General features: G+C 39.6%; 1 protein-coding gene across 6 annotated transcripts in view; it reads left to right on the top strand.

Moving 5' to 3' along the window:
* The window catches only part of itsn1 (intersectin 1 (SH3 domain protein)), a 173715-nt gene extending 158129 nt beyond the window's left edge, over positions 1-15586 (top strand). For all 6 annotated transcript variants that reach the window (XM_048603054.1, XM_048603052.1, XM_048603053.1 and 3 more), the window contains 7 exons: positions 109-168; positions 3947-4113; positions 5452-5497; positions 8029-8150; positions 11143-11260; positions 13848-14039; positions 14292-15586. In XM_048603054.1, the coding sequence (XP_048459011.1) occupies positions 109-168; positions 3947-4113; positions 5452-5497; positions 8029-8150; positions 11143-11260; positions 13848-14039; positions 14292-14293 (707 nt within the window). In that variant the 3' untranslated portion in view covers positions 14294-15586. The remainder of the gene's footprint in view (positions 1-108; positions 169-3946; positions 4114-5451; positions 5498-8028; positions 8151-11142; positions 11261-13847; positions 14040-14291) is intronic.
* The last annotated feature ends 11773 nt before the right edge of the window (positions 15587-27359 follow it).

Raw genomic sequence — 27359 nt, 5'->3', positions numbered from 1 at the left:
GCTAATAGCATTGTACATATCCATGATAATTAAGGAAATTATATTGCCTTTTCTATTTGATGTACATCCTTGAATATAATCAAACCATAATGGTCCTCGTTCATTTAGATTCCAACTTGAGGGTTCCTTGCCCTTCAGAGACGGTCTTTGCTGCTTCTGGTGGAGAAGGTAACTATAATCTTCTGCCTAAACATAGATAGTAAAGTCTATGTCTTCTTGAACAATGTTGCAGCTGTGCATGTTTCTTTTGAATGTTATGGAACTACATCGGTTCCATAGTGTTTTGTTTAACTGCGAGTTGCTTTATGCTCTTGATGAAATGGATAAAAGGAAAATAATCAACTCAACAAATAGAGATTTCAGATTGAGAACTACAATATAATACACGCTGATCCCGTGTATGAAGATAAAACTACTCGTTAACAGAATTAATTAGGAGTTAAATTTTGTAAATATAACTTCAGAAACTGCTGTTATTTTCCTTTCTTAGTTTTGGCACTTCCTGACTGTTGAAATTGCATACATCATAGAAATTTAAAAACCAAAGTGTATCTGTTCTCATGTCTAAAGACATAGCAACATTGAAAAAGATAATTGTGTTAGCGTTATGTTCGCACAAGTTCCTGGAATTTGCTGCCTCTGAGTCAAGTGAATTTGAGCAGCTTAGACCCAAGGAAATTGGTGTTGTTGATTTATACTGGGCTTATACTAAAATTTCCTCAGTTATTTGTGCTACTTCCTATCCATGCTTGCTAATTCATGTAGCTCTGCCGTTGCAAATGTAAAATTTCCACAAGATTCTTGGATGCCAAGAATAAAATTTGCACTGATAAATATAAGTACAGCCAGATCTAGTCACCCTAATTGGATTTTCATATTTGTATTAGAGATATCTGGTTTTTGGTAGGGACCATCTTTGTGATATAAAAATATCTTGAGGATTTCTTTTGGTGTCTCAGGTTTTACTTTTTTTTTGTGTATGGACATCCACACTTAATGTTGTTAGTCTATATGTTTTTCAGCTTGCCCTACCACATCTTTATAAGATGTAAGTCTTTCCAATGAGTCTTTTGTACAACAAAGAGAAGAAGAGCAAAAGATTTGAAGGCCTCTTAGATTGAGGTGCTATGATAGAAGACAGCAATTTTGGAGCTATACTGGTTGTAGACAGATGTGCTTTGCAGTTCCTTTCAGGTAGAACCCCCACAGAAACCGGAATGATTTTTTTCTTCTCGACTAAAATTCAGGAAATTTGTGTGCCTCATCATTTAGAGTTAACATTTCATTCACTGGTTGCCCATCACCACAAAAGGAAAAACCTTTAATTGTTGGATGCAACCTTATTACAGACAGCCAACTCCCAGATTAAATGTCTCCTTTTGAAATGGAGGAAAACTGCGGAACTCATTTTGCCAATTTGTTTTCCTTGCTTCAAAAGAATGCTGGTTTAAAGGGGGTCAGCTAGTTCAGTTGGCAGGATGACTAGTAATGCAGAGTAATGTCAGTAGCCTGAGTTCATTAAGTGGCTGAGGTTATCATGAAGGACTCTCCTCAGCCTCTCCTGAGGTAGAATGACCCTCGGGTTAAAGCAAGTCCAGTTTTCCCTGTTTAATGAGAGCACAGCGCTACGGTCTGGTAGGGCTTCAGTGACTTTACTGCTACTTTAACTTCAATAACCACAATTTCAGAGTTTACGTTCTAGTTTCAGAATTCATCCCAGTTAATCTGTTCCATGCAAATTTAAAATGTTGATTGTAATAAATAAACTTCATAGGGGTATCCTGTTGGGACATTAGGTTTCCAAACTGCTCTGTGAACTCTGAAGCTAATTAGTACAAGATGGTTGCATGCAGAAATCCAAATATGGTTCATGTTTTTATAAAAGACTTATTTGCTAAAATGATTTTCTGTGCTTCTATCGGATGTTTTTGAGCAAGTGCACCTTTTCGCTGATCTGAAGACTTTGTTATGCATAGAGTTTCAAGTCTAGGATAAAGTTTGGTGCTGTTTGCTGATTTTGACTTTCTGGGCGGCCGTGGTAGAATCTGTAGAAACTTGCCTTTCAAATTTCCAAAAGACCTGAAAAGATATCTGGGAAAATGAGCTTTGTGTCTGAGCTTCTTTGAAAACTAGGGAAAGAAATTCAGTGAATAAAACTTTGACAAGAATCACTAGATCATTGAACTGCTGAATTCTCTCGATGGATTGAAGTGGCCTTCCCTCCAGTCACTAAGCGCAGCAACAATGAAACAAGTCATATTGAACATCTGTAAGCAATAACTAGAACCATTAAGTGCTGGCAAGTAACAGAACCCCCTTTGGCATGGATTAGGAAGTGTTTGTCTCATTTACAATTTGCAATGTCAGGGAGTATAGTCTAATTTTTTGGAATGCGTGCAATATTTTGGCTAAACAGCCATCTTGATCCAACATTTTTTTTTTGTTTCTGCACATTGTATTGGTAATTATCTACTTGAAGTGTGTTTATTAGTGGTGCTCTTCAATGTGGTGCTCTAAGGTTTGAGGTAATCCTATTTTTGGTGCCATATTTGAAATAAAAAAATTGAAATAGTGTGTAGTTTAATGAACTAATGTGTGATCATTCTTGTTTTAGTTGCACTTCACTTGCATTAAAGTGTATACTCATATATTTCTTAATTTCTAATGAGGCGCAAAGCTGTAATGTGACATGCTTATTGCCTTGAATGATTAATCAATATTTGTAGTCAATTTTAGGTAATAAGTATCTATTTTGGCCTTTATCTCGAAGTCAGGACCAAATCTGAGACTGAATCCAAGACTGAGTAGGAGAAACGAGTTAATTGTACTGTCAACAAATTGCTCTGTTCTGGTGGAAGTGCAGATGGATTAAGGAAGGGTTATTGACCAATTTGGAACAGAGAGAGAACTATTTTACTTCCATTTTTGCGCCCTGGCTTATTGAGATGAAGTCACTTTCCCACTGGCTGTCGGTGTACTGATTGAAATGAGGTTCAATAGATTGTACCCTTTCTGTTGGACATTGGCACAGTATGAATTTGCTAAATACTAGTGCCAATTTATTACAATCTATTGCAGGCCCCTTCTTCCTTTTTTATTTGGATGAAATTACATTGGTGTCCTCGTCTGAGGATGCGGAAATTAAAGGAGACGACAAGAAAAGTGTTTATTTTCTTAATGCATGAAAGTTGTTAAATAGGAATAATTGCCTTTGTTTTTAACTAGTAATATTATCATGACATTGAGCTTTCGTTTTAATATCAGGGAGTCTCTAAATGTGTAAGACAATTGGTGTGCATGGCAGCAAAATGCTGTTTTATCTCGATCTGATCAGTACACTAGTCATTATATTTAAATTGCATAGCTTTGTAGTAAGATGGAACAGTTATTTTAAGAGTAATTAGATATAATTTGAAACTAAATTATAAATTCAGTTCTGTTAGTCATGAATCTATTTTAAGAATTAAAACAACTTAATATTTCTCAGTTAATGGCAAAAAGGTACATGTTGGATTCAGTTTAACTTGATAAGTGAAAAGATGAACTTTCTAGAAAATTGAGCATTTCTTTTACGAAATTTTTGTTCTCAAAATTTCATAGCCATTAAAAAGTATTACCATTATTTGGGTTGCCATTTCCACACAAGACCAAAAAAAGGTATTGGGGTCATCGTTTCTTTTAGTCTGCATTGGTAGCACATAGTGCCTTTTGAGCAACTTTATCTTTGCCTTGCCACAAGCATTTTTAACCTTTGCAAATACAAACTAAAGTTTTCAAGAAACTGAGCAGGTCTGGCAGTTCTGAAAAATTCATACCATACACGAAAAGTTAACTCTGCCAGACCTGCTGAGTTTCTCCGACACTTTGTTTTTATTTCCAATCTCCAGTGTTCTGCGGTCATATTTTCTGACATTGTTCAAACTGCTTTCTTCTGTCCGTTTCATAGAATTTGTTGCAATGTATACATATGAAAGTAATGAACCCGGGGACTTGACTTACCAGCAAGGAGATGTGATTCTTGTGACGAAGAAAGATGGTGACTGGTGGACAGGAGTTGTAGGAGAAAAAGTAGGGGTCTTCCCATCCAACTACGTCAGACCAAAGGACTCTGAGGTGAATTATCTGTGTTGTTTCATCTTCTGTTCCTTTTAACCCACAAAGCTGCTCCTATTAATTGTGGTGCTCTGCAAGTTTAAGACTTTGCTTTCTGAGTAAAGTAACAAAAAATTGTTGTGGCAGTTATTGTACTTGCTTGCATCATTAAGTTCAATCCTGATGTTTGTACTTGTTCAGTTATGTGGTACAGTATTATTGTTTGTCAGATTACATGGTACATGAACCCATTTTCATTTGGTGGACCAATCGTCAGCTTGAAAGCAGGTAGCCTGTCTGTAATGTAGTTGAAGCCCTTAGTGGTAAGTAATGCCTAATTAAGGATCTCATTGATCACTGCAATGATTTAATGGATGGTGGGAGTTTAATATCCAACCTGACCTGTTTAACTCTGTGCAGTGCTGGGCAGTTAAAGTGGAGGGGGTTCTTTTTGTCAGATTTTTTGGTGCCATTTAGATGACCCCCATTCCTCCAACCAAAACAAAAGGCCCACTCAGGAGGACTTGTCAGTATGGCTCCAGTGAAGTTTGTAAACGTAGCTGATTGCCCATGTTGCTAAATGCCACCTCCTTGGCTTATCTTCGCAAGCAGCATTGACCCCCCCCACCCAGCTTAGGGCTGCAGGTGCGTAGAGTTGCCAGCCTCTGAGAAGGTGCTTCCTGCTGGAGGTGAATGGAAATCTTGCCTCGTGCGACTTAAAAGGCCATTGCCTGAAAATTAAAACTGGATAAGCTGTCTTAACAGAAGTGGGCTCACCTCTGACGTTTGTGCTATGTTGCAGGGAAATCACCCTCAGCATACAGTCAAGCCTCGTGTCTGCTCATATGTCTCATGGAAACAGAAAGTGGTAAATAACTAAAAAGACAGCTTTAATTTTGAATTTAACTGAGTGAATTTTACACCCAGATTCCCTGCATTAGAATCTGGATTCTATTTTTAGTAAATTATTTCCCTGGGTTTTGATTTTTGAACTTTTCTGCCTGTTGGCAACTTGAAATATATTCTAACCCATTGCAGGAGGAGTGGGAACTTATTTTTATTTCCAATCCTGTTTTCATTCCTGACCTCTGTAGTCATTTGAACAAGTTTATTCACTCGGTTGTTAGTAGCTAAAGACAAATTTTAAAACTGTGTGCATGTTAAATACTTTCAGATTAAACAGACCAGACAGTATTTTAAGTTTGTTTCATGAGTAGAACAAAGTTATGTTGCACTTAATTATTGAATTGTGTTGTATTCTTTGCAAGTGGGATAAAATGAATAAATGCTAATGATGTGGAGGTCTTATGTATTTTTTAACTACTTCTTGTGATCATGTGAAAACTGTGTTCATTGCAGGGACCTGGGCAAACTGGGAAGAGTGGAAGCCTTGGAAGGAAGCCTGGTATGTCTTTGATGTACCTCTGTGTACGATTCCAGTTTTTAAACTTGTCAGGAAATTTTTCTGAAGAAAACATCACAAATTTGGCCTTGCAAATGACCAGAAGGTTTATAGTCATAAACACAAAAAGGATTGCTGGAACAACTCAGTTCTAGCAACATCTGTGGTGAGAAAGCAGAGCTAACATTTTGGGTCCTCCTTCAGATGAACTGAGTGTTTTGCTAGGACTTTTAGGGGTCGACCACATTATTGTGGATCTGAAATCACGTGGAGGCCGTATCAGCACGCTAAATCGTGTTAGTCCCATATCTCTAACGGTCTTCGTGAACCAGATGGGTTTTATGATAATCGATGAGCGTAGTTAGTATTGTTGAGACTGTAGCTTTTCAAGGCTCACCAGTTGAATTTAAAATCCACCAGCTACCATGGTGAGATTTGAACCCATGGCCTCAGACCATTAGCCTGATTGGTCACTAAAGTAACATACTATACACCTTGCTGGAAGGAGTTTGTAGTTGTATGAGCATTGCAGGCAGGGCCTTGACTGCTCGTCTGAAATGTGTTGCCTCTGATAATACAACCTGCTGTCAGTACCACACAGTTAAGTTCCATTGAAGTTTAACAGTTGTGTTTGACCCCTCAACCTTCCAACAGAGCTGGGAATGCAATCGATTGAAGCAGGTGAATGTCACAGCCAACTGCATTCAACAATGCCCCTCAAGCAGTAATGAGCTAGATGTCTTTTGAGTCTCTTTCCAGTTGTGTAGAGGGATTAAAACATCAGGATACTGGGAGATTTTATCCTTTTAAACAGCCCAATGGAAATTTTCATGTCACTCGGAATAGGCAGATCTCTCATCATGCCTCACCACAAAACATCATTTCAGTATCAAAAGAAGGTTAAAAATTTGATTTGAGTATGATGATAAGTTGAGAATGATGCTTTGCTATTAAGAACAAGGAAGACACTGGGATTAGATGTGTGCATGATACCAAGGAGGAGACATGTATGTATTGAAAGGGAACTGGAGGCTTCTAAAGACATCATTTGTAAAATTGCTCACCTTCCTACCTCTGTGGCTGCTAGACGTTCATGGAACCTTGCAGAAAATAAATTATTATTACTAGTAGAGACTAGGTAATGTGAAGCTTTCCGTAGCTGTTTCACTTTTTGTACCAAATGATTCAAATTGGAGTTGACAGGATGGATGATAAGAAATGGAAAAACTAATCTGCACAAAGTTACTTGTGTGAATTGTAACCATGGAAGTCCCACCTAGAACAAAAGTAAATTGAATGATATTTATTTGTTTCAAAGCAAATTAGATAGCTTTCTTTGTCGAAATATTTTGGGGTAAGTACATGGGACATTGTAAGTGTAGAATGCTTTGGACGTGCAAGTGACTTTACACCTATGATTTCCTCAAGTTTTCCACTGAGGATTGGCTCTTTGCTTAATGCCTGGATCTTTTGAGTAATTTATCACAGCCCAGTTAGTCTGTTCTCTGAATAGTCAAACACTGGACATACAACTTCGACCTGTATCAGGATCCTTAAGAAATCCTGATGCGCTGGCTCCATGGACTCTGCCAGGAAACTTTGACAGATGATTCATTTGCTCCCTGGACCCTCTGAGAAAGTCTCTGAATCTAAAATAGAAAAAGCTTGGTCTAACTCCTTGGCAACTTAAACATCTGAATTGTACCCTGAGCTAACTGCACCCTTCACTCTGCTGCCTGCCTGTCCTTTTATCCACCCGTGCGTTCACCCATTCCCCAACAGATTGAAAAGGTGGTAGCCCATCCCCTAAAAGTGGGAGACCCAAGTATTTGAAGAGTTTCTTGTTGCTTTGCTGCCTGTATTGATGCCCACTTCACCCATGGAGTTGATTCTAAATCCATTGAGTTTGTCTGTCCATCAGTTGTGATGAAGAGCCACTGGACTGAAAATGTTAACTCTGCTTTCTCCCCACAGATGCTGCCAGACCTGCTGCGTTTTACCAGTATTTTCTGCATTTGTTTCAGAACTACAACATCAACATCAGTTCTTTGTTTTATTTTAATACATTAACTTGAGCTGCTTCCTTGTTGAGTGCTGTTAATTTTCAATGAGCTGACCTCAAGCAGCTGGTAGCAATACTCAAGTGTGTTGGATATGCAAGACCAAATCTTGGAGGTTCTTCCTACTGGGAATCTTCTAGCTGCAGACCTCAGTGAATCTGGCAAACTTTGCTGGTTGCATGAGACCTATATATTGGTAGTTAACAGCACAAATGTGTAAGTTCAGCTGTATAAAAGCAGTATGAATTTAAAGCCTTGGACTGAGATCCTCAACTATGAAGGTGTGACTTTTATGTTTTATAAAAACTTATGACAAAAATATCATTTACTGGCAGAAAGGATGAATGATCCTCCTTGAAAAGACTTTCTTCCTGCTGTAAGAACATTTGTGTAAAGACCGCCCCTGCGCACCCCCCCGGATAGATTTAATTCATTCTAATTAATTCATATTCCAATGTCATCTGCCTCTTCCAGAAATTGCTCAAGTGATAGCTCCTTATACAGCAACTGGTGCTGAGCAACTTACCCTGGCTCCTGGTCAGCTCATTCTCATTCGCAAGAGAAATGCTGGTGGATGGTGGGAAGGGGAGCTTCAGGTAGGTAGTGCATTCATTCTGCTGTAATTTTTCCTTGAGTGGTTTAATTCATCTAGGGCAAGCAAATATTGCTAAATGTAAATCAAGTGTTGTTTGAAGGTTTTGTTTGTTAATACATATTATTTGGGTGGTTTGTTACAGTTGCAGTTTGTAATTTGTAGAGAGGTTAAGTGAGTTGACAAAGGTTCCATTTAGTCTATCTTCTCTGAAAAGTGTACTCTGCTGAAGCTCCAACCAAGAGCAGTGACAGGCTGTTCTGTCTACATTAGCTATGTAGTGCATTGGTCCCATTGAAAACAGGGAATCTATAAACCTAGTTAGGTGGATGATCAGTATTACAACTTAAAGATATGACCTTGGAAGGTCCTTCGATATTGTGGCATTTATTCTTCCACTTCTGGGTTCCAAGTTCAGCTCAAATTAAAAACCTAGTGATTGGTCTGTTGTTTATTCTTCAGTTTGGTTTATGGCTGCACTTCTAATTATCGTCCCACGATCACAGATATATCCGTGGTATTCAATGTTCCATGGGCAGCTGCTCTCACTGCATCCTGAGATCCGCGCTCTATGCCATGCGGTGTCAAATGCACACACTCATCCTTTCTCTCCAACAGCATTGCTACACAATGGCTCCGGGTTGCACCACTCCGCAATTCCACTTCATCCTCTGGCTCGTTTGTTGTGCTAACAAGAAACTATTTCTTTTCCTTTCAGGCATCCAGGTCCACAAGATGCAACAACTCCGAGATACCCATGGCCCTCTGGAACCTTCCTCTCCTCCCCTTCCTTCTGACTGTATCCCCTCTCCCAACTCCACCTCCTGTCAGGTATTCACCATTCCTCCTAACCTTGTGTTCTCCGATGCTGAGTGTTCTGTACAGCTTTTATTAAAAACCAAAAGAACTGCGGATGCTGTAAATCAGGAACAAAAATAAAGTTGAATTCTGTGGAAGGGTCACGGGACCTGAAACATTAACTCTGTTTTTTCCTTCAAGGATGCTGCCAGACCTGCTGAGCTTTTCCAGCAACTTTGTTTTTGTTCCTCAGCTTTATTCCTCTGTATCCCCACCTTCACGAACTTTGGGCACAACATGACGTTGAACTGTTCTGCCATCTTTGCCTCTGTGCCCATTTCTTTGGACAAGAGTCCTCTCCTCTTTGTCCAGTACCAACACTTGCCCTCCGCTTGGACCCCTCCCTCTGGCCTTTTACCTGCACACGATCTGTTCATTGAGGACTGTCGACGTGATATTGGCCACCTCAATTTCTTTGCACCTTTCACCAAATCCAACCTATCTCCCTCCAAACTGACTACGCTCTGTGCACTTAGATCTAACCCTGACTTTGTTATTAAGCCTGCTGATAAGGGTGGTGCTGTTGTGGCCTGGCATACTGACCTCTACATTAGAGGCTCAGTGCAAACTCTCAGATACCTCCTCCTATTTTCCCATGGACCATGACCCCATCGTGATGCATCAGGCCATTATATCTACTACAGTAGCTGATCTCATTTCATCTGGTGATACCCCTCACTGCTTTCAAGCTCATAGTCTCCCAGCCCCGCATAGCTCGCTTCTATCTCCTTCGAAAAATCCACAAATAGGACTGTCTGGGCAGACCCATTGTTTCAGCCTGTTCCCGTCCCACAGAACTCCTTTCTTCCTCTCTCTGCCCAGTCCAATCCCTGGCCACGTACATCCATGATTCCTTTGACGCTTTATGCCGGTTTCAACACTTCCAGTTTGCAGGCTCCAGCCGCCTCTTTACGATGGATGTGCAATTCCTTTATGCATCCATTCCCCATCAGGAGGGTCTCTGGGGTCTCTGCTTCTTCCTGGAGCAAAGACCTGACCTGTCCCCACCCACCACCATCCTCCTCTGCTTGGTCGAGCTCGTCCCCACCCTCAACAACTTCTCTTGTAACTCCTCTCATTTTCTTCAGGTCAGAGGGGTGGCCATGGATACCCGCATGGGTTAGTTATGCCTGTCTCTTCGTGGGGTGCATGGAATATTCCTTGTTTCAGTCCTCTTCTGGCCCCCACCCACAACTCTTTCTCCGATTATATTGATGATATCATCAGGGCTGCTTCCCTCTCACATCCAGAATTGGAAAAGTTCATTGATTTCACTTTCAATTTCCACCCTGCCCTCAATTTCACCTGGTCTATCTCTGACTTCTCCCTTCCCTTCCTCAACATCTCTGTTTCCATTTCTGTGGATAGACTGGCCACTAATATCCATTATAAACCAACTGACTCCCACTGCTACTTGGACTGTACATCCTCACGCATTGTTTTCTGTAAAGACTCCATCCTATTCTCTCAGTTCCTCCGTCTCTGTCATATATGTTCAGATGAGGCCAACTTCGACAAAGGACCTTCCGAAATGTCCACTTTCTTCCTGAACCGAGGGCTCCCCAGCTCCATTATCAACAGGCCCCTCAACCAGGTCCGACCCATCTCCCGCACTTCCACCCTCACCCCTTCTCTTCCCTCCCGCAACAACGATAGGGTTCCCCTTGTCCTTACCTACCATCCCACCAGCATCCACATCCAGAAGATCATCAGACACCATTTCTGGCACCTCCAGACACACACATTTTCCCCCACCACCTTGTCCGCCTTCCCAGGGCCCTGGCCCACTCTTCCTTCACCCCCCACTCTTCACTCTTCACTCTTCTGTCTCCTCGGGCTCTATCCTATCTTTTACTCCCTACCCCATTCCCCTCGGGCTCTATCCTATCTTTTACTCCCTACCCCATTCCCCTCCCTAGTTTCTGCATGTAAACTAACATTTTCCCAGTTACCATCGGTTCTGAGGAAGGGTCACCAGACCCAAAATGTTAACTCTGAATTTTTTTCTTCACAGATGCTGCCAAACCTGCTGAGCTTCCAGCAACTTTGTTTTTGTTTCTAATTATCCAGCAGTGTTTTGTTTGGAATTGCCATTAGTACTGCTGAATTCAGTGCTTTATTGTTTGCTTTTGTTATAGGCTCGAGGAAAGAAGCGACAAATAGGATGGTTTCCTGCCAATTATGTGAAACTTCTCAGCCCCGGAACAAATAAAAGTACTCCAATTGATGCTGCAAGACCACCCATAACAAATGTTTGTAAGTTTGTCTTGGCATTCTCCAAACATCTTATTTTATTAGTGTGATCATCGAATAATATTAATAATCATAATATAGTAGCTTTCCAAGCTGTTTAATTCTCATTATATTCAAGTATTTTGTCATTTTCCTCATGGGAAGGAATCATTGGAGAACTGGGGCGCTTGGAAGCCAGTGTTATTAATGGGTTCTAAATGGTACATTTGTTCCACGAAAATCTCTGCACAGGTTTAGATTCCTTTCTGGAGAAGTGCTGGCTCCTAGTTTTCACATTACCCAACACAACTTATTTTTCAAACTTATAAAACTAGCTTTTCACAGTTTTTTCTTTCCTCATTCTCTGTTTTCCCCACTGCCATGGCCTGGATTTTTGCTTGAATTGCCAATCACTTGGTATTAGCTTCAGTCAGCCAACTGATTGTTAGAGGGACAGTGGGTTGCGTCTGGACTTCAAAGAGCAGTGTCAAGGCTTGGGATCTCAATGATAAGCTCAAAGCCACAAAAAGAACTACCGTGAATTTTGTAGATCTCTGACAACTGGAGGTGGTGGGCTGTAACTCCCACTTGTGTAACCCAAAATAGCTGGTGCACTGTGTATGATTTATAGTTGTAATTCCTTGTAATTGACATGTTAGATCAGTGTTTCCCAAACTCTTACCCAGTGTGACCCCATTTGACCTCAAGTGAAACCCTAGTTGGGTGGTGTTGAGTGGGGAGGGGAAGGAAATAAAGCTTTGGTTGTTGTGTGAGGTGTGGGGGAATTGTTACCTCTTGACCAGAATGGTGGGGCGACAGGAGTTGAGTGTGAGGTAACTGATGAAGAGGCAAAGTTTCTCCCCAAAAAACTGATCTACAGGCAGGTGTTTTTGTTCAGTAGTGGTCAGGTCGCACCCAGCAATGCCAAAAATCAGATTTAATAGAACGTGCAACTGTCAAAAGAAAGTCTGAGTTCCACGACAGCCATTGCTGCCTTGGAACCCGAGACCCAAAAGTTTCATCTTGCGACCCCATTGGAGATCATGCCAAACAGTTTGGGTAGCTGTGCAGAAGATGTTAGTGGCATTTAGTGGATTTTTAAGGCCTACCTAATAGAAGTAAAGACTGCATATGCAAGTGGGATAGCTGAGGACACAGTGTACTTAAAGATCTGGCTATATTTGTAACTCAGTTGTTGGGTAACCTGTTAGATCTGTTGGTGAGCCACATGCTGTGCCGACTTATCAGTTGGCTGGAAGGACACCAAAACAGGTTTACCTGTTGAGACCCCCCACACAGCGTGAATGTCTGCACAGCATGAATGTTGGGATAACGTTTAAAAAGTGGTAGTATTTACTAAAATATACCTTGTTTTCCCTTTCCATTTCTTTACTCTCATCCCTCAACAATAAATCCTTTGATAGAAGAACAGTGATAATGCTTCTGTCACCAATGGATGCAGTCCATTCCTCGTCAGTCTTTGGCAACATCCTTTGATAGCTTTCTGTTTTATGTATTTTCTCCCATATTCCATAGATACCTGTAGGCATGTGTTTGAAAAAAAGAGCAAAGGAAAGGGGTGTAATTGGAAGTACTCCTCACGTTTCCAATCATGTGCTGACAATAAACTTCCAATGCAAAAATGCTCATTGTCAGATTTCAAAAATGTATCTTAAAGTCGACCACATTGGTTAAAATGTTGATGGCCCATAAGCCAAGTGAGTACATATTGAGAATTATGATCAAGTACCTTCAATTCCTCAGTCTTGGTTTTGTTTTTGTTGTTACAAGACTCTACTATTGCAGTACAACTGTAGACTTTTGATCAGGAGAGCTGTCCAGGTCCAGTCTGTTTGTATGTGTGAATCCCTGAGAATGCAAACTTCCACTTCATCTGAGAGTGGAGTTGATCTCCGCAGTACAAATAATTTTGTCATCACTGAGCTGGGTAATCTAGGAGGTCAGACAGTTCCCTTCATATTATGTGGGAGCTATCATTGATGTATTTCTAGCCAAAGTCGTCATGTGGGTATTGAAATTTCAACAGAAGTGAAATGTTTTGGATTTATTCATCTAAAATAAAATATTTTTCCAAATCTGATGCTTTTATATCCATTTGGTACTCTGTGATCTGTTGAGTTATACTGATGCTCACACTGTTAGTACCTGGTTTTGATCAGACACCTTGTTAAAAAGGAGTTATCATGTAAATTTAATAAACCAGTAAGTTACAAGATTTTCTGGAGTTTTGTTGACCTCTGTTGCATATAAGTGATGTTTTAGTTTGAATTGCATCTTATACTCAGGCCAGTTTGGTCAAAGCAAATAAAAAAAATGGTTACTTATCGTTTGAGGTCAAAAGCAGGATCAAGCTTAGTAACTTGTACTTCAGTTCGTTGCTTGGAAACACGGCAAAGTGCAAGACCGGAAAACATGCACTCCCATTTAGTCACTCTCAAAACTCTCAATTGTTTGCTTCACCAAGTTTGCTTTGCTGCCAGTCTCAAGAATAAATTTCATTTTCTAGTGCTAAGTCCCTGTTTTTCGAAGACTTCATGTTGGAATTTCAACAATTCTACGAGGATACCAATTTCTGTTTCTGTTTTGACAGTGTTCCAGGTGATTGGTATGTATGACTACATTGCACAGAATGATGATGAACTTGCGTTTGCCAAAGGACAGATCATCGGTGTTCTCAATAAGGATGATCCAGATTGGTGGAAAGGGGAGCTCAATGGGGTCACTGGTCTCTTCCCATCTAACTACGTGAAGCTAACAACTGATATGGACCCAAGCCAGCAATGTAAGTAGCTGATAAAAATTTATTGTCTAGTCAGTAAGGAACATGCAGCATTGCTGTGATTCTGCTGTGCTGCTGCATTTAATAGTCTCTTTGAAGACCTTCTGTAAAGCAGTTTTTTTTCCATTCCCATCCTTTTTTATAGCATGCACGTTTTTATCATTTGCATCATGCTGTACATGCCCGACTCATTTCCTAGCTTGAATTTGCACATGTTTTGTTTGCTTATGTGTTGTGTTTTCCTCCTTTTTCTAGGATCATATGTTGCCCACCCCCCACTCAGGCTTGAAAGTCCTCAAAGAGACCCACTATCCCATATCACTGCCAGAGGGATGATGGGAGATGCAGCCTTGATCATGTGACTTCTGCATGATCATCAACTGGCTACTGACTAGAAGAACACTGCAGAGCAGTTTTACCTCATTTTACTTTAGTTGCGTATAGTCCTAGATATTTTTAGTTTAAGTTTATTAAAATTTTTTAAAAGGATAGTGGGTCCTTTTGTGGCTTTTGCTGCCCCAATTTATTTCGCACCTGTGGAAAACACTAGGTTTTTTTAAAGCAACCCTTTAAAATTACGCCAGACCAATTTTTTCCATTTTAAAGAAATTAATTTTAAATGCCTGCATGTTTTTGTCTTGCAAAATGACCCACTATCAAGGAATGCTGCATGTGGTATTAACTCTTCAGTATGCCCTCCTTCAAAAACATTTTTTAATTCAGCATCCGTTTATATTGAATAAATATGTCACTGTGTCCAGTATTAAAAATAATGCAAGTCATGGCCATTGTGTGAAAGGCAGAGTGTTTCTTGAAGGGGTTATTGATGCAGTTGAATCCAAGTGTTGTTGTGGTAATCCTTAATTAATCTTCAGCATATTAAGCTTTTATCGGCCAATTTCAAATAAAATGTCAAGCTGACTGGACTACAATGTTTAAGAAATGACATAATATCTTCAGGTGCAAAACAAGTGTATCTTGTGTCGTAGCCCCTTCATTTAAGTTTGCTTCTGCTTTTCAGTGTGGGAAAATGGTCATTTGAACAAACAATTCTTGACAAGAAAGAATGTATAGAAATACTATCCAATTAACTACAGTGTTTACAAATTGTAATCTTTTAGTGCATTGTATTTATACAAATTAACAAACAATGGAGCTTTTACTTAGAAATGAGACATTAAATTCAATTAAGTTCTGTGGCTCAGTTTGTCACCATCAGGTGCTGTAAGTATGAGGTTATATACATGCTAAAAGCTTATGTTCCGTTTAAAATTAGTAATTGTTTCAGGTTTTTTTTTATTCTCTGCAACATCATTGTTTCCTAAAACAAGCAGTATAAGTAGTGTTTGTTTCTCATGAGACATTTGGGTAGTGCACAAAACAATTTGAGGCTCAAATTTGGTTTCATTTGTTTGTGAAGAATTTCATTGTTATAAATATAAAGTATATATAAATATATATGGAATGACCAGTGTTAAGAGCTGGTTGTCACATGCATTCTTGAACTACATGTACAGGTAAAAGAATTAAAAGCTCCGTTTTGAAATTGACTATAATGTGTCTGTTTCTTTATTATATGTAATCATTATCAGTACTGCATTGTTACAGAGACATCAAAATCGTGTTCATGACTATTTATTCTAATCCTTTTAATACTCGGAAAATCTGTGCACTTTAAATTTCCGTCTAAACTGGAAAATTTTGTCTTTTAGATTTCAACTCATTTGAATCTTCAGAGGCAATTTGTGTAAACAAACTTTTTTTCTGGGCTGTAAAATAAATTGAATTTGAATTGAAAAAAGCATGCCATTTAAAATATCTTGTAATTATTTGAATCACCTTTTGATAGCTGCAAAAATCTCCGTGTCAGGTGCAGCAATTGCTCCTCTCAAGCATTTTGGAGTATAATGAGTTTTATTATTTTGAAATTGTACTACATACCTTTCAATAAAAATGGAATCAATCATACTGAGGTAGTTTGTAAGAGACTTGACCATTCAACTGTCAGTGCTGTTCCGTAATTATCTGCAAACCATTGCAGTTGAGACATTGACGGTTTACGTAGTGCCTTGCTGGGAAACTACCCAACTTTTTCCCGGTTTGCTGGCTGAATTTAGAAATTTTATCATCTGGGGAATGTGACTTAAATACACCCTAAATGCACATCTTATGATTTTTAAATGGAGTGCAAGTTGCTTATGATGATGGCATCCTCCAATCAGTCAGTGGAAATCGGCAAAGGTGGCTTAGCATAGTCTTGTTCCTTCTTCTGACCAGTACCCTCTACACAACATATCTGTACAGGAAAGCAAAGAATGGACAAGTTTTCAGTGTTTCAATATATCATTGGTTCAGTGTATCAAAGCTTTAAACTTTTAAGAACTTTATGCCTAATCTAATAACTCCCTTTAGTTCCTGTACTCTGACATCATTGAAATAGATGCTGTCCATTAACATTGTATCTGAACATTTTATCATAGCTGTCAATGGAGCAACATATTGTTTTGTCATCAGAGTCTGTTTTGTTTTTCTTTTGAGTTTTAAAAGACAATTTGTTGATTATTTGAGAAGATCAAATCGCAACATGGACAGATTTAAACCCAAAGACTAAAATATTGTAATATTGGTTCTGTGAAATACTTTAGGATACTAATTTAAAATTAATTTCCTTCACTATATATTACTCAACATTAAAGATATACAATGACTGCTTGGTGTGGCTTGAATCAAGGTGTTGCTTACCAGTTCTACATGAGTTCTAATCTCATCTTTTGGTGTGATATTTATACCTCATGTCACAATAGTTAGCAAATGGCAAAGATGTTTGGCAAAGCTGATAGGATTCTTAAGTCTGTTTGTGCATGTTCATTATTAAAAATTTAAATATTGTAGAAAATGTAATTCTAACTATCTGCTGAATATGTACATTAGCTAAATTCCACGTCTGTGCCATTTGACCACTTCCTAATATTAAAAGCTTGCAGCATAGGAGGCATGTACTCTGTTTGAGTGCAAATTGCTGACCTTCCAATGGAGTACTATTTAGTGGAACTGAGTAAATTAACTCCCTAATCATCAAAAAGCTAGACCACAGGTCGAGCACCAAGTAATTATCGATTACAGATAACAACTGAGTTGTTTTTTTGAATGACTGGAGTTCCTTAAAATGAATAGTAACAGTGTTACAATTCCTTGGAAATTGATCTTTTTTCCGAAAAAGAATCCTCCAGGTACTGATGAAAAGAAAATAGATAAATGAGATACTTAAAACTTCTAATGTAACAAGCCCACTAAAATCAATGTAGTTCAAACTTTAGTTAACTGATAAAAGACATTGTAAATAGTGTAAATAAGTCAACACAAAGATGTGCCTTGCCGTTACAAGCATTCTTGCTGCTTCCTACTCAAATGTGGGCAGTGATTGAAATGTGTCTATCTCATGGATTTTTTTTTGCAGGATCCTTCACTGCCCATCCAATTATTTGGGCTCAACATTTGCATTGACCAACAGCTACATTCCATCTGAAGTTCCTGGATATGATTATCATTCACGATGCGCATATCTATGAGCCCCTTCCAAGTTTGTTCTGACAGTAATCTCTCAGAATCACCAAAGATTTCCTTTACTGACTTCTTTAAATCGTTTGGTGGGCACTGGCACAATTTCAACAGCAGAAATGATCATCGTTGAATCCACAGTCTCTTCCTCCTCTTGTCACCAACCTTGTGTTCTTTCTAATTGTGCAACACATAGTAACACTGTCTCTATGCTGTTCTCAGAGGCTTATTTCAATGCTAAGATCTGTTAAATGATTGGCAAACAATACTGTTCCACTGGGGGAGAGTTATGCTTGTTTTCTCCTTGAATAAATTCAAAGTGTTAACTGTCAAAGAAAAAGCACATACTGCTCTAACCCCACTTCAATTATCTTTCTATTTGCACTTTTTGCTTCTTAGCTGTTCATCCCCCGGTCAAATGTGCACTTCTTGGAGCCTAATGATGTCATAATTCGGAAACCATGAACACACTTTTAAAATAGCCCACTTTGCTCTTCTAGGGTCTGTGCACAAAACAAAAAGGCTTTTCCCAGCACATGGATCATCACAGCAGTTGCAGAAGCAATTCAATACATCACGAAATTTGCATGTACAAATGCTCAACATTATACCTTCAGGCTTTGGTGTTTGCTGTAATTAAATTGATAGAGTCGGAGTCATAATTCCATAGACAGCCAATGAATTAACAGCGTTGAAGAGCTAGTGTACAGTACAAGTCTATTTTGTGATTAAAAGTGCTTGTCAACACAGTTTGTGTAAGCTAAGCAGCCTGCCTTCATTTCCTAAGATGTGCTTAAATTCTGGAGTGATGAAACAACCTTTCAACAGTGAGATTATTCAATCTATTTGGAACTTTCTTTCCAACTGAGCTTGCTTCAAACCTTGCCTTGGTTTTGCTTTTAGTTTTCTTCAGCCATGAGCACTTTAAATTTAGACGTCACTGCAATTAGTTAGACAACCTGGACAGCCTAGCATTTATTTTTGTCATGTGTACCTGTGAAGGCACATTTAACTTGATTTAAAAAATCTCCTCATTTCTCAGATCCTTCCATGGACTCCAACCCTCTCTATCTTTGTAATCCCCACAGTACCTCTGACGTCTGCATTCCTCCAATTCTAGCCTTTTGTACATTCCCAGTTTTCTTTGTTGCACAATTGGCACAATGTGAGGCCTTAACTCTGGAATTCCCTCCCAAAAGTACTTTCAATTTAGCATATTCCCTAGAAGTTTCCTCTCGTGGCCCAGAACACTTCTCTGGACATTTTTAGAATCATAGAATCCTTATAGTGTGGAAACAGGCCCTTCGGCCCAACAAGTCCACATTGACCCTCGGAGTATCCCACCCAGACCCATCCACCTATAACCCACCTAATCTATACATCCCTGAACTCTATGGGCAATTTAGTATGACTAATCCACCTAGCCTGCACATCTTTGGACTGTGGGAGGAAACCGGAGCACCCGGCGGAAACCCACGCAGACACGGGGAGAATGTGCAAACTCCACGCAGACAGTCGCTCGAAGGTGGACTCGAACCTGGCTCACTGGCACTGTGAGGCTGCAAAGCTAACCACTTAGCCACCATACTGCCCCCAAGTTAATACAAGTTATTGTTGCTAGATAGAAGTTCTTGGCGATCAAGGAGCAACTAAGTACATTAACAGAGATTGTTGCTTCTACAATGATAGATGCAGCAGGTTTACTCTTAAACTTGCCATAAATTGTCTATTCTTGCTGATGCTAGAGATTAATATTATAACACTGGGGTGCACAATACTTTAAAGTTAATTTGAAAGAAGTGGGATCTCATCCTACATTCACTTAACCAATTAGGATGATGATGATGCATGAAAATTTTGACCTCATTGCTGCCAAATAAATCTGATAAAAATTGAGTTGCATGGCTATCATTAAGTTGCTTAATTGTGGCCTTTAGCTCACACGTTCTTTAGCTGTGAATTCTTTTGTTGAAGGTTTCAACTAGCTGAGAATTTGTGTTGACTAAGAGCTTTTAACAAGCAAGCAATTCCTCAGTTCATTGCTATAGTCGGGTATAAGATGTTTGGGGAGGATTAGGAAAATCATCCTGAAACTTCATCAGAAAAGACTTCTTTTTTTAAGAAAAGTGATTGATTGGATTGAAAAGATAAATCAGTTAATGAAAGTGGTTCTTCCTGGACAGAAGACCTGAGAAACCAGGAAGTGCTCCAGAAATTTTAAGGCCAAGGCAGAACAGATCTGAGCATCAGAGGGTCAATAGATTTGGAAAGTTATGCAAGGCTGAAGAAGGATGGAGAAGCCAAGTGGTTCACAGCAATGAAGCAATTTGGAGATAAAGGCAAAAAAATGATATTTCAGGAACCAGTAATGATGGTGGAAATGGACAAACAAGACGACAAGATGTCATGAGCACCTAAATTTTCTTTAAATATTATGAAGAGGGATGACTTGGAAAATGGAAATGTTATACTGCCAGCATATGGTCATCCTGGATAAGTCAAATCTCCGGGTGGTGTATGGTAGATCATAACTTATTTCTGCTGTTTAATTACCATTGTTGTTCAGTCACTGAACTTATTCATATGCGAAAGAATACATTCCATACATACGAGGAAACAAAGCCAAATGAGACAATTTAGAATTATCTGAATATAAACACAAAAAAAGAAAGATTCAGCTCTTTTCCCAGTCGTATCCACTTCGGATAATCCATCCCAGTAAAGTATAATTTCTATCTTAACTCTTCAATTTCTCACATTCGTTCTTTTTTCCAACCTTTTTTTTCCCTGCTTAAAGCAGGGAATGCTTAAGACTTTTCTCAGCTGTAATGAACTGAAGACTACTTTTGAATTCTAATATCCTGGAGATTTCTGCAAGTTCTCTCATTCTGGAGATTGTTACAAACTAAACACAGTCTGGAGATTTCTGAACACTAAGTAAACTTTCCCCCACTAGGATGACTTTTCTTTGGAGCTGAATGTTTTAGTGGCCTCTAACAATCTATTTCTAGAGCATAAAAATCAGTTTCGTTAACATTCAGCAAGTAACTTGCCAGATAGAGCTTAAGTCAAATGACTTAATCACCTAAGCAAGCATGTAAAAGTTGACTGAATCCACTTTACAAAATTGCTTTTTGACTTTTGTTAAGTCAAGCAGCCACCTTCACAGAACTGAAACCTCAAACTTATTTTTCCTACATTTTCAAATCCAAGTTTCCAAATAACAATAATATATTATACACTTAAATCATGTCCCCTTCTCTCTTTTCACTTTCTTCACCAACCTTCCCCCCCCCCTCTTTTCTCCCCCCCCCCCCCCGCAACACCGGTAACTTTCAAACATTTGCATTCTCTGTCCAAGTTGCTTTTTTTTTGTTACAAATAATATATTTTGTTTGAGTACAACTAATTTCAGAAAACTTACAGAAATGTTTTTATTCGCAATATTACTTTTCTCATTTTAGCTCTTGACTATCTGCTGTGCCATCGTTTTTTTTTGCTTAGGTTGGTATCATTTTGAAACAGAGGTCAAAAATGTTGTCTCTGAACTTTGAAGGAAAGAAATTATAAACCAATTTTACTCAGGGGTCCCCTCACCTCGTGTCCATATCAGTTCAAAAGGACGGAATCACGTGGACTCATCAGTACCATTCCTATAGGCAAACAAGAGCAAAGGAATTCCTTTATCCAAATCATTAAGATATTTGTGACAATGAACTCTAACTGTAGAGTAATAGCCATAGTCATAAGGCACAGAAACAGACCCTTCAGTATAACCAGCCCATGCTAACCATAATCCCAAACTAAACTAGTCCCACCTGCCGATGCTGGGCCCATATCCCTCCAAACATTTCCTATTTATGTACTTATCCAAATGTCTTTTAAACATTGTAACTACCTGCATCTGTCCATTTCTCTGGAAGTTCATTCTACTCATGAGCTACTCTATGTTTTAACACAAAATGCTCCAATGTCTTTAATCTTTCTCCTCTTACCTTAAAAATATGCCCCCTAATCTTGAAATCCCCCTAGGGATAAGATACCTGCCATTCACCTGATTTTATAAGCATCTGTAAAGTCATCCCTCAACCTCTTACCATGGTCTTTAAAGTTTCCATCTTATGCTCTTGGAGATAGTGGCTGATAAGCCAACTGTAATTTGTTTCATTCAAATATTTATTACTACTTTGAATAATTCTACCATACAGTAAGATCAAGGTTTGAATTTTATTTTAAGTAATGTATATCTTAAGGAAAAGGGCTAAGTTTCGCTGAAAGGCATTGCGTGTGGAAATCATATTGAAACATCTTATAATTCTTAAAGGACATGAATTCTTAATCTTGGTTTTGGCAGGGTACCCATGCAATCTATTAAGATTCTATTAAATAATTTTTCATAAGTCGGTCTTAGAATTAAAGGTGCTGATTGGGTTTCCCCACTACTTGACATATATTGCATGTCTAGTAAATTTCACCACATTTTTACATAATACTGACCAGTAATAATACTCCGATATTGGTTCTGATTCAATTTCTGAGTCGGCTGTTTTGATGTAGCTCAATTCATTATGCATTTGATACATTTCGGTTAAAGAAGATAAACTAGACATGTCTCATAGTCTTTTCCTTTTTTTAATTTAAGCTTTCAAAAATTATGTCCAACAACCAAATTTCCAAGTCATCTCCCTTTTCCGAAGATGACTCATCTTCCTGTCTCATTTGATGAACCTGAGATCTCGTTACAACGCAGTCAGAGAGCAATCTGGATGGCCTTCCTGTAACACCTTAGTTTCTTTTACTTCTTTTGGTAGCTCCATCACCCTAAATATTTTTTTGAACCTCCAGGTCTATTCCCCAAGAAAAAATCAATTCCATCTATAGAGATTTGTTGTACTACTCTGACCATAGCCTCTCCATTACTATTTTGAGGTTGGTTGGCTTGCCAAGCTGGTTTGTTGTTTTGCAGACATTTCGTTACCGTGCTTGGTAACATCTTCAGTGCAGCCTCCAATGAAGCATCGGTGTGTTTTCCCGCCTGGTTTTTAAACTCTGGTCCGTTGAGATGGATTGCTTCACTTCCGGTTTTCCTTTGTAGTGGAATGTATATGGGGTCGAGTTCAATGTGTTTATTAATAGTATGCTTCGTGGAGTGCCGTGCTTCCAGGAATTCTTGTGCTTGTCTCTGCCCAGCCTGTTCCAGGATCTTGGTGTTGTCCCAGTCGAAGTCATGGCTCTCCTTGTCTTCGACTGGGAAAACACCAAGATCCTGGGACAGGCTAGGCAGAGACAAGCACGAGAATTCCTGGAAGCACGGCACTGTACGAAGCATGTTATTAATAAACACATTGAACTCGACCCCATGTACATTCCACTACGAAAGAAAACCGGAAGTGAGGCAATTCATCTCAACGGACCCCACAGTTTAGAAACCAGGCGGGAAAACACATCGACGCTTCATCGGAGGCTGCATTGAGGATGTTAGCAAGCATGGTAACGAAACGTCTGCAAAATGACAAACCAGCTCGGCGAGCCAACCAACCTCAACATCCACAACCCAAGCTACAGATCTACTCCAAAACCTTAGAGTCTCCATTACTATGTTATTCTTTAATCTAATACCATATATTGGGAGGGCTTTGTCACCTCCAGTTAACATCTTCGTTAACCTCTCTGGAAAACAAATTATTCATCAGCTAGTATCAGTGACTGATTTGCTCCGGTGTATCTCGACATCTTCATTGGTTTGCCTCCTTGATTAGAAGATTGGCGGAATACCTCTCATCTTAAAATAAAATTTCCAGTGGTCTGATTTGCTTTATCAATCATTGAAGAAGAATCTTCCCTTCTGTCCTGAGTCACCACTCCCTCCCTACTGGGTTCTCAGGGAGCATGTTGAACTTTAACACACTTTTTTAAACTGGTGTATCCTTTTCTGAGGATCCATTCAGCTTTTCAACTACTGCAACTGATCTCCCATTTAACTTGGAGCAATTGGTTTTAATACATTCAGACTTATTGCGATAGAAGCTAATTATTTTCTTGATATCACTTTTAAGTTCTATCCTTTAACATTTTGGTGTCTTTCTGTTTGGTCCCAAAAACTCTCATCTTTGCTATCCCAGACTTTATATTCCTTAAGTTGACTTGATGATTCTCATGACTGTTTCTCAATATGTGTGATGTGTCATGGATAGCTGGTAGAACTGCTGCTTCTGATTTTTGCCACTCGTCCAAATAAGTCTTTAGGTTGCCAGAATTCTATTTCTGAATACTTACTTTGTTATGATTTCTCTCATTCTCAACATTTTTCACTAACTCCAACATTTATTTTTGCCTTGTATGTGCTACAATCATCTGATTTATTCTTTTTGTAGTCCTACATTTCTATTGATTGATAGGCTTCAGGAACAAGCAGTGAAGCATTGATTATTTAGAGATTGTAAGAACTGCCGATGCTGGAGTCAGAGATAACACAGTCTGGAGCTGGAGGAACACAGCAGGCCAGGCTGCATCAGAGGACGTTTCGGGTTAAGACCCTTCTTCAGAAAATTTTCTGAAGCATTGATTATTACTGTTTTAGCAGATTCTTAGTCTGCAGATTCTCCTTCTGACAAGCTCGTGTGCACATTCTTGCCTGTACCTGTCAAAACAGTGTAACATTCAAATCCAAACATTGTTTGGCCGTTTTAACTTCTTAGCCATCTTTACAAATTTTAATTCCATCCTCCTGTAAATTTGGGCCTAAGTGCAGAATTCTAGTTACAATCCTCATTTGAATTCAGAAATCATTCTCAGAGCTATGATTTGTTTCATCTTTTACTCTAAGCTTTTCCCTGGTCTGGTCAAGTCATGTCTGATTACCTATCTTTTTGGTGGTGATAGAGGATTGTTTTTCACACTGGAGACCGTGACCAGTGGTGTGCCACAAGGATTTGTCATTTATATAAATAATTTGTATGTGTATATAGTAAGTATGGTTCATAAGTTCGGAGATGACACCAAAATTGGTGGTGCAGTGGGTAGTGAAGAAGATTTATCTCAGTACAACGAGATGAAGATGTTGTTAAACTTGAAAGGGTTCAGAAAAGATTTACAAGGATGTTGCTGGGATTGGAAGGTTTGAGCTATTAGAAGAAGCTGAATAGGCTGGGGCTTTTTTTCCATGGAGTGTCGGAGATCGAGGGTTGACCTTATAGACGTTTATAAAATCATGGATAGGATTATTAGCCAAGATTTTTTTTCGAGTGTACAGGAGTCCAGAATGAGAGAGCATAGGTTTAAGGTGATGGGAGAAAGATTTGAAAGAGACCTGAGGGGCAACTTTTTCATGCAGAGAGTGGTACGTGTATGGCATGAGCTGCCAGAGGAAGTGGTGAAGGTGAATACCATCACATCATTTAAAAGTCATCTGGATGCCTACATCAATCGGTAGGTTTACAGGATACAGGCCACATACTGCAAAATGGGTCAGATTATTTGATTTATTGTTATCATGTGTACCTAAGTACAGTGAAAAGTTTTGTTTTGCAAGCATTACAGACAGTTTAGGATATCTGGTTGGTATGGGCGTGTTGGACTGAAGGATCTGCTTCCGTGCTGCATAACTCTGAGCCTTCCTAAATATTGACATGGGTTATAGAGTATCAACAAACCCCTTTCTAAACTTCCCATCATCCGTATCCTTCAAGGTGAATACTGATAGCAAGTACTCATTAATGACTTCGCCCACTTCTTCTGGCTCCACAGATAAATTCTCTTCTTTGTCCTTGAGTGAACCAACCCTTTCCATGGTTACCCTCTTGCTCCTTATATAAGTATAAAATGTGTTGAGATTCCAAACTGCCAAGGACACCTCATGGCACCTTTTAGCCTCCTAATTTTTTTGTTTTTACTCTTCTCTGCTTCTTGATTACTTACTTGGTTTAGCCCCTCTTTTCTCTTCAGACACTCCACTTGCTGACTATTCTGACTCCCAAACCTCTGCCTCTCTAGTTTAAACCCTCCCAAGTGGCACTAGCAAACCTCCCTGCAAGGATATTGGTGCCCCTCCAGTTTAGGTGCAACCCATCCTTCTTGCATAGGTCTCACCTGCCCTGGAAAAGATGCTAGTATTCCAGATATCTGAATCCCTCCATCCTACACCAGCTCTTGTATTATCTTCCTGTCTCAGTCCTCACTAGCACGTGGTACCGGAAGAAAACATGAGATTACCTCCCCAGAGGTTCTGCTTTTCAACTTCCTATCTACCTACCTCCCTAAATTCCCTTTGCAGGACCTCCTCCCACTTCCTGCCAATGTCATTAGTACCAACATGGACCACCCTCCCCTTTCAGAATATTCTGTGCCTGCTTTTTGACATTGGCACCAGGGAAGCAACACACCATCCTGGGGTCACTTGCACAGCAATAGAAATGCCTACATGTGCCCCTGACTATAGAGTCCCCTGTCACTACTGCTCACCTGTAATTTGACCTTCCCTGCTGTATAACATTGCCAGTCGTGGTGGCATGGATCTATCTGCTGCTGTTGCTTTCCCCGATCTCGCCCCAAAGTGGAATGCCTGTTTGACGGGGGAATGGCCACAGGGTACTCCTGCGCTGCCTGCCCACGCTTACCTGTCTTCCTGGTGTTTACCCAACTCTTCTCTGTCTGTGTAACCCTTCCTGGTGGTGTGACCAGCTCGCTAAATGTCATGCTATCCATGACATTCTCAGCCTCATGGATGCTCTGTAGTCAGTCCATCCACTCCATGCTGCAAATTAGAAGCTGCAGCTGAACATACTTCCTGCATTCGCATTACCATGGACACTGGTTTCCCACATATTGCAGGAGGAGTATTCCAAGGGCTGAGTTCTTCTGCCATTTTGAACCGTATCAACTACAGACAATAATCTAGGAATCAGTTACCCAACTTTTCCCCACTATTCACCAGATTTCTCACCCTTGCTCTCTATTCTTAACAAACTCCAATGATTTAAGTAGCTCCTTTTTATAGTCTGTCTCCCTCTGTGTATGACTCACCCAGTCACTAGACCTGCTCCCTGAACAGCCAGGTCACTTTTGTAATGTCACCTCCAGAACTCCGTCTCTGGATTTAGCTTCATTCCCGACACCGTCACCACTCTGACTGACCCGTTCCCCTGTCCCGCCCTGACTGACCCCACTCCTGAGGTGATTATCCACTAGCTCCTGCCACTGTTTGCCCTGAGGTTCATTTTGTTGTTCTGTGCTCCCACTGCCTCTGCCCTGACTGACCCCGGTCCTGGTCTTTTCAATTCTTACAGACTGGAGATTTCTATAAATTCGCACAGCCTTCAAACTACCTTCTCACATTCTGGAGAATTCTTAAAAACTAAACTACCACTCTTCAGCTGGGGTGACTTTTCGTCTTCTGGATTCCACCTAGTGGCCCTGATCTTCTGTTTGTATATTATAAAACTTTGCTTTGTAACCACTCAGTCATTATCTCCCAGGTAGTTGATTGAGTCATTTAACTTCATTTAACTTCACATACTTGTTTGAAAAAGCTGTTGTTAGTCCACTGCTCAGAATGACTTTTTGACTTTTGTTAAATAGAATAGTTGGCTTTACAAACTGAAAACTACAGTTTATTACTCCAAGTTCCCAAATAATTACAATATACGACAAACCTAAATTACGCAAAGACAGAATGTAAAACCGAGTTCACAAGCACCAAAAGTGACTGAAGATTGGGCAGCAATACAGATTTGTTTCTGTTCCTGCCCAAAGTGTTGTTTGAAATGT

This window comes from Rhincodon typus, chromosome 11 (assembly GCF_021869965.1).
Source record: "Rhincodon typus isolate 14 chromosome 11, sRhiTyp1.1, whole genome shotgun sequence".
NCBI lineage: Eukaryota > Metazoa > Chordata > Chondrichthyes > Orectolobiformes > Rhincodontidae > Rhincodon > Rhincodon typus.
Note: the sequence above shows the minus strand (reverse complement) of the source record. Positions and strands in the feature narration are given on the sequence as shown.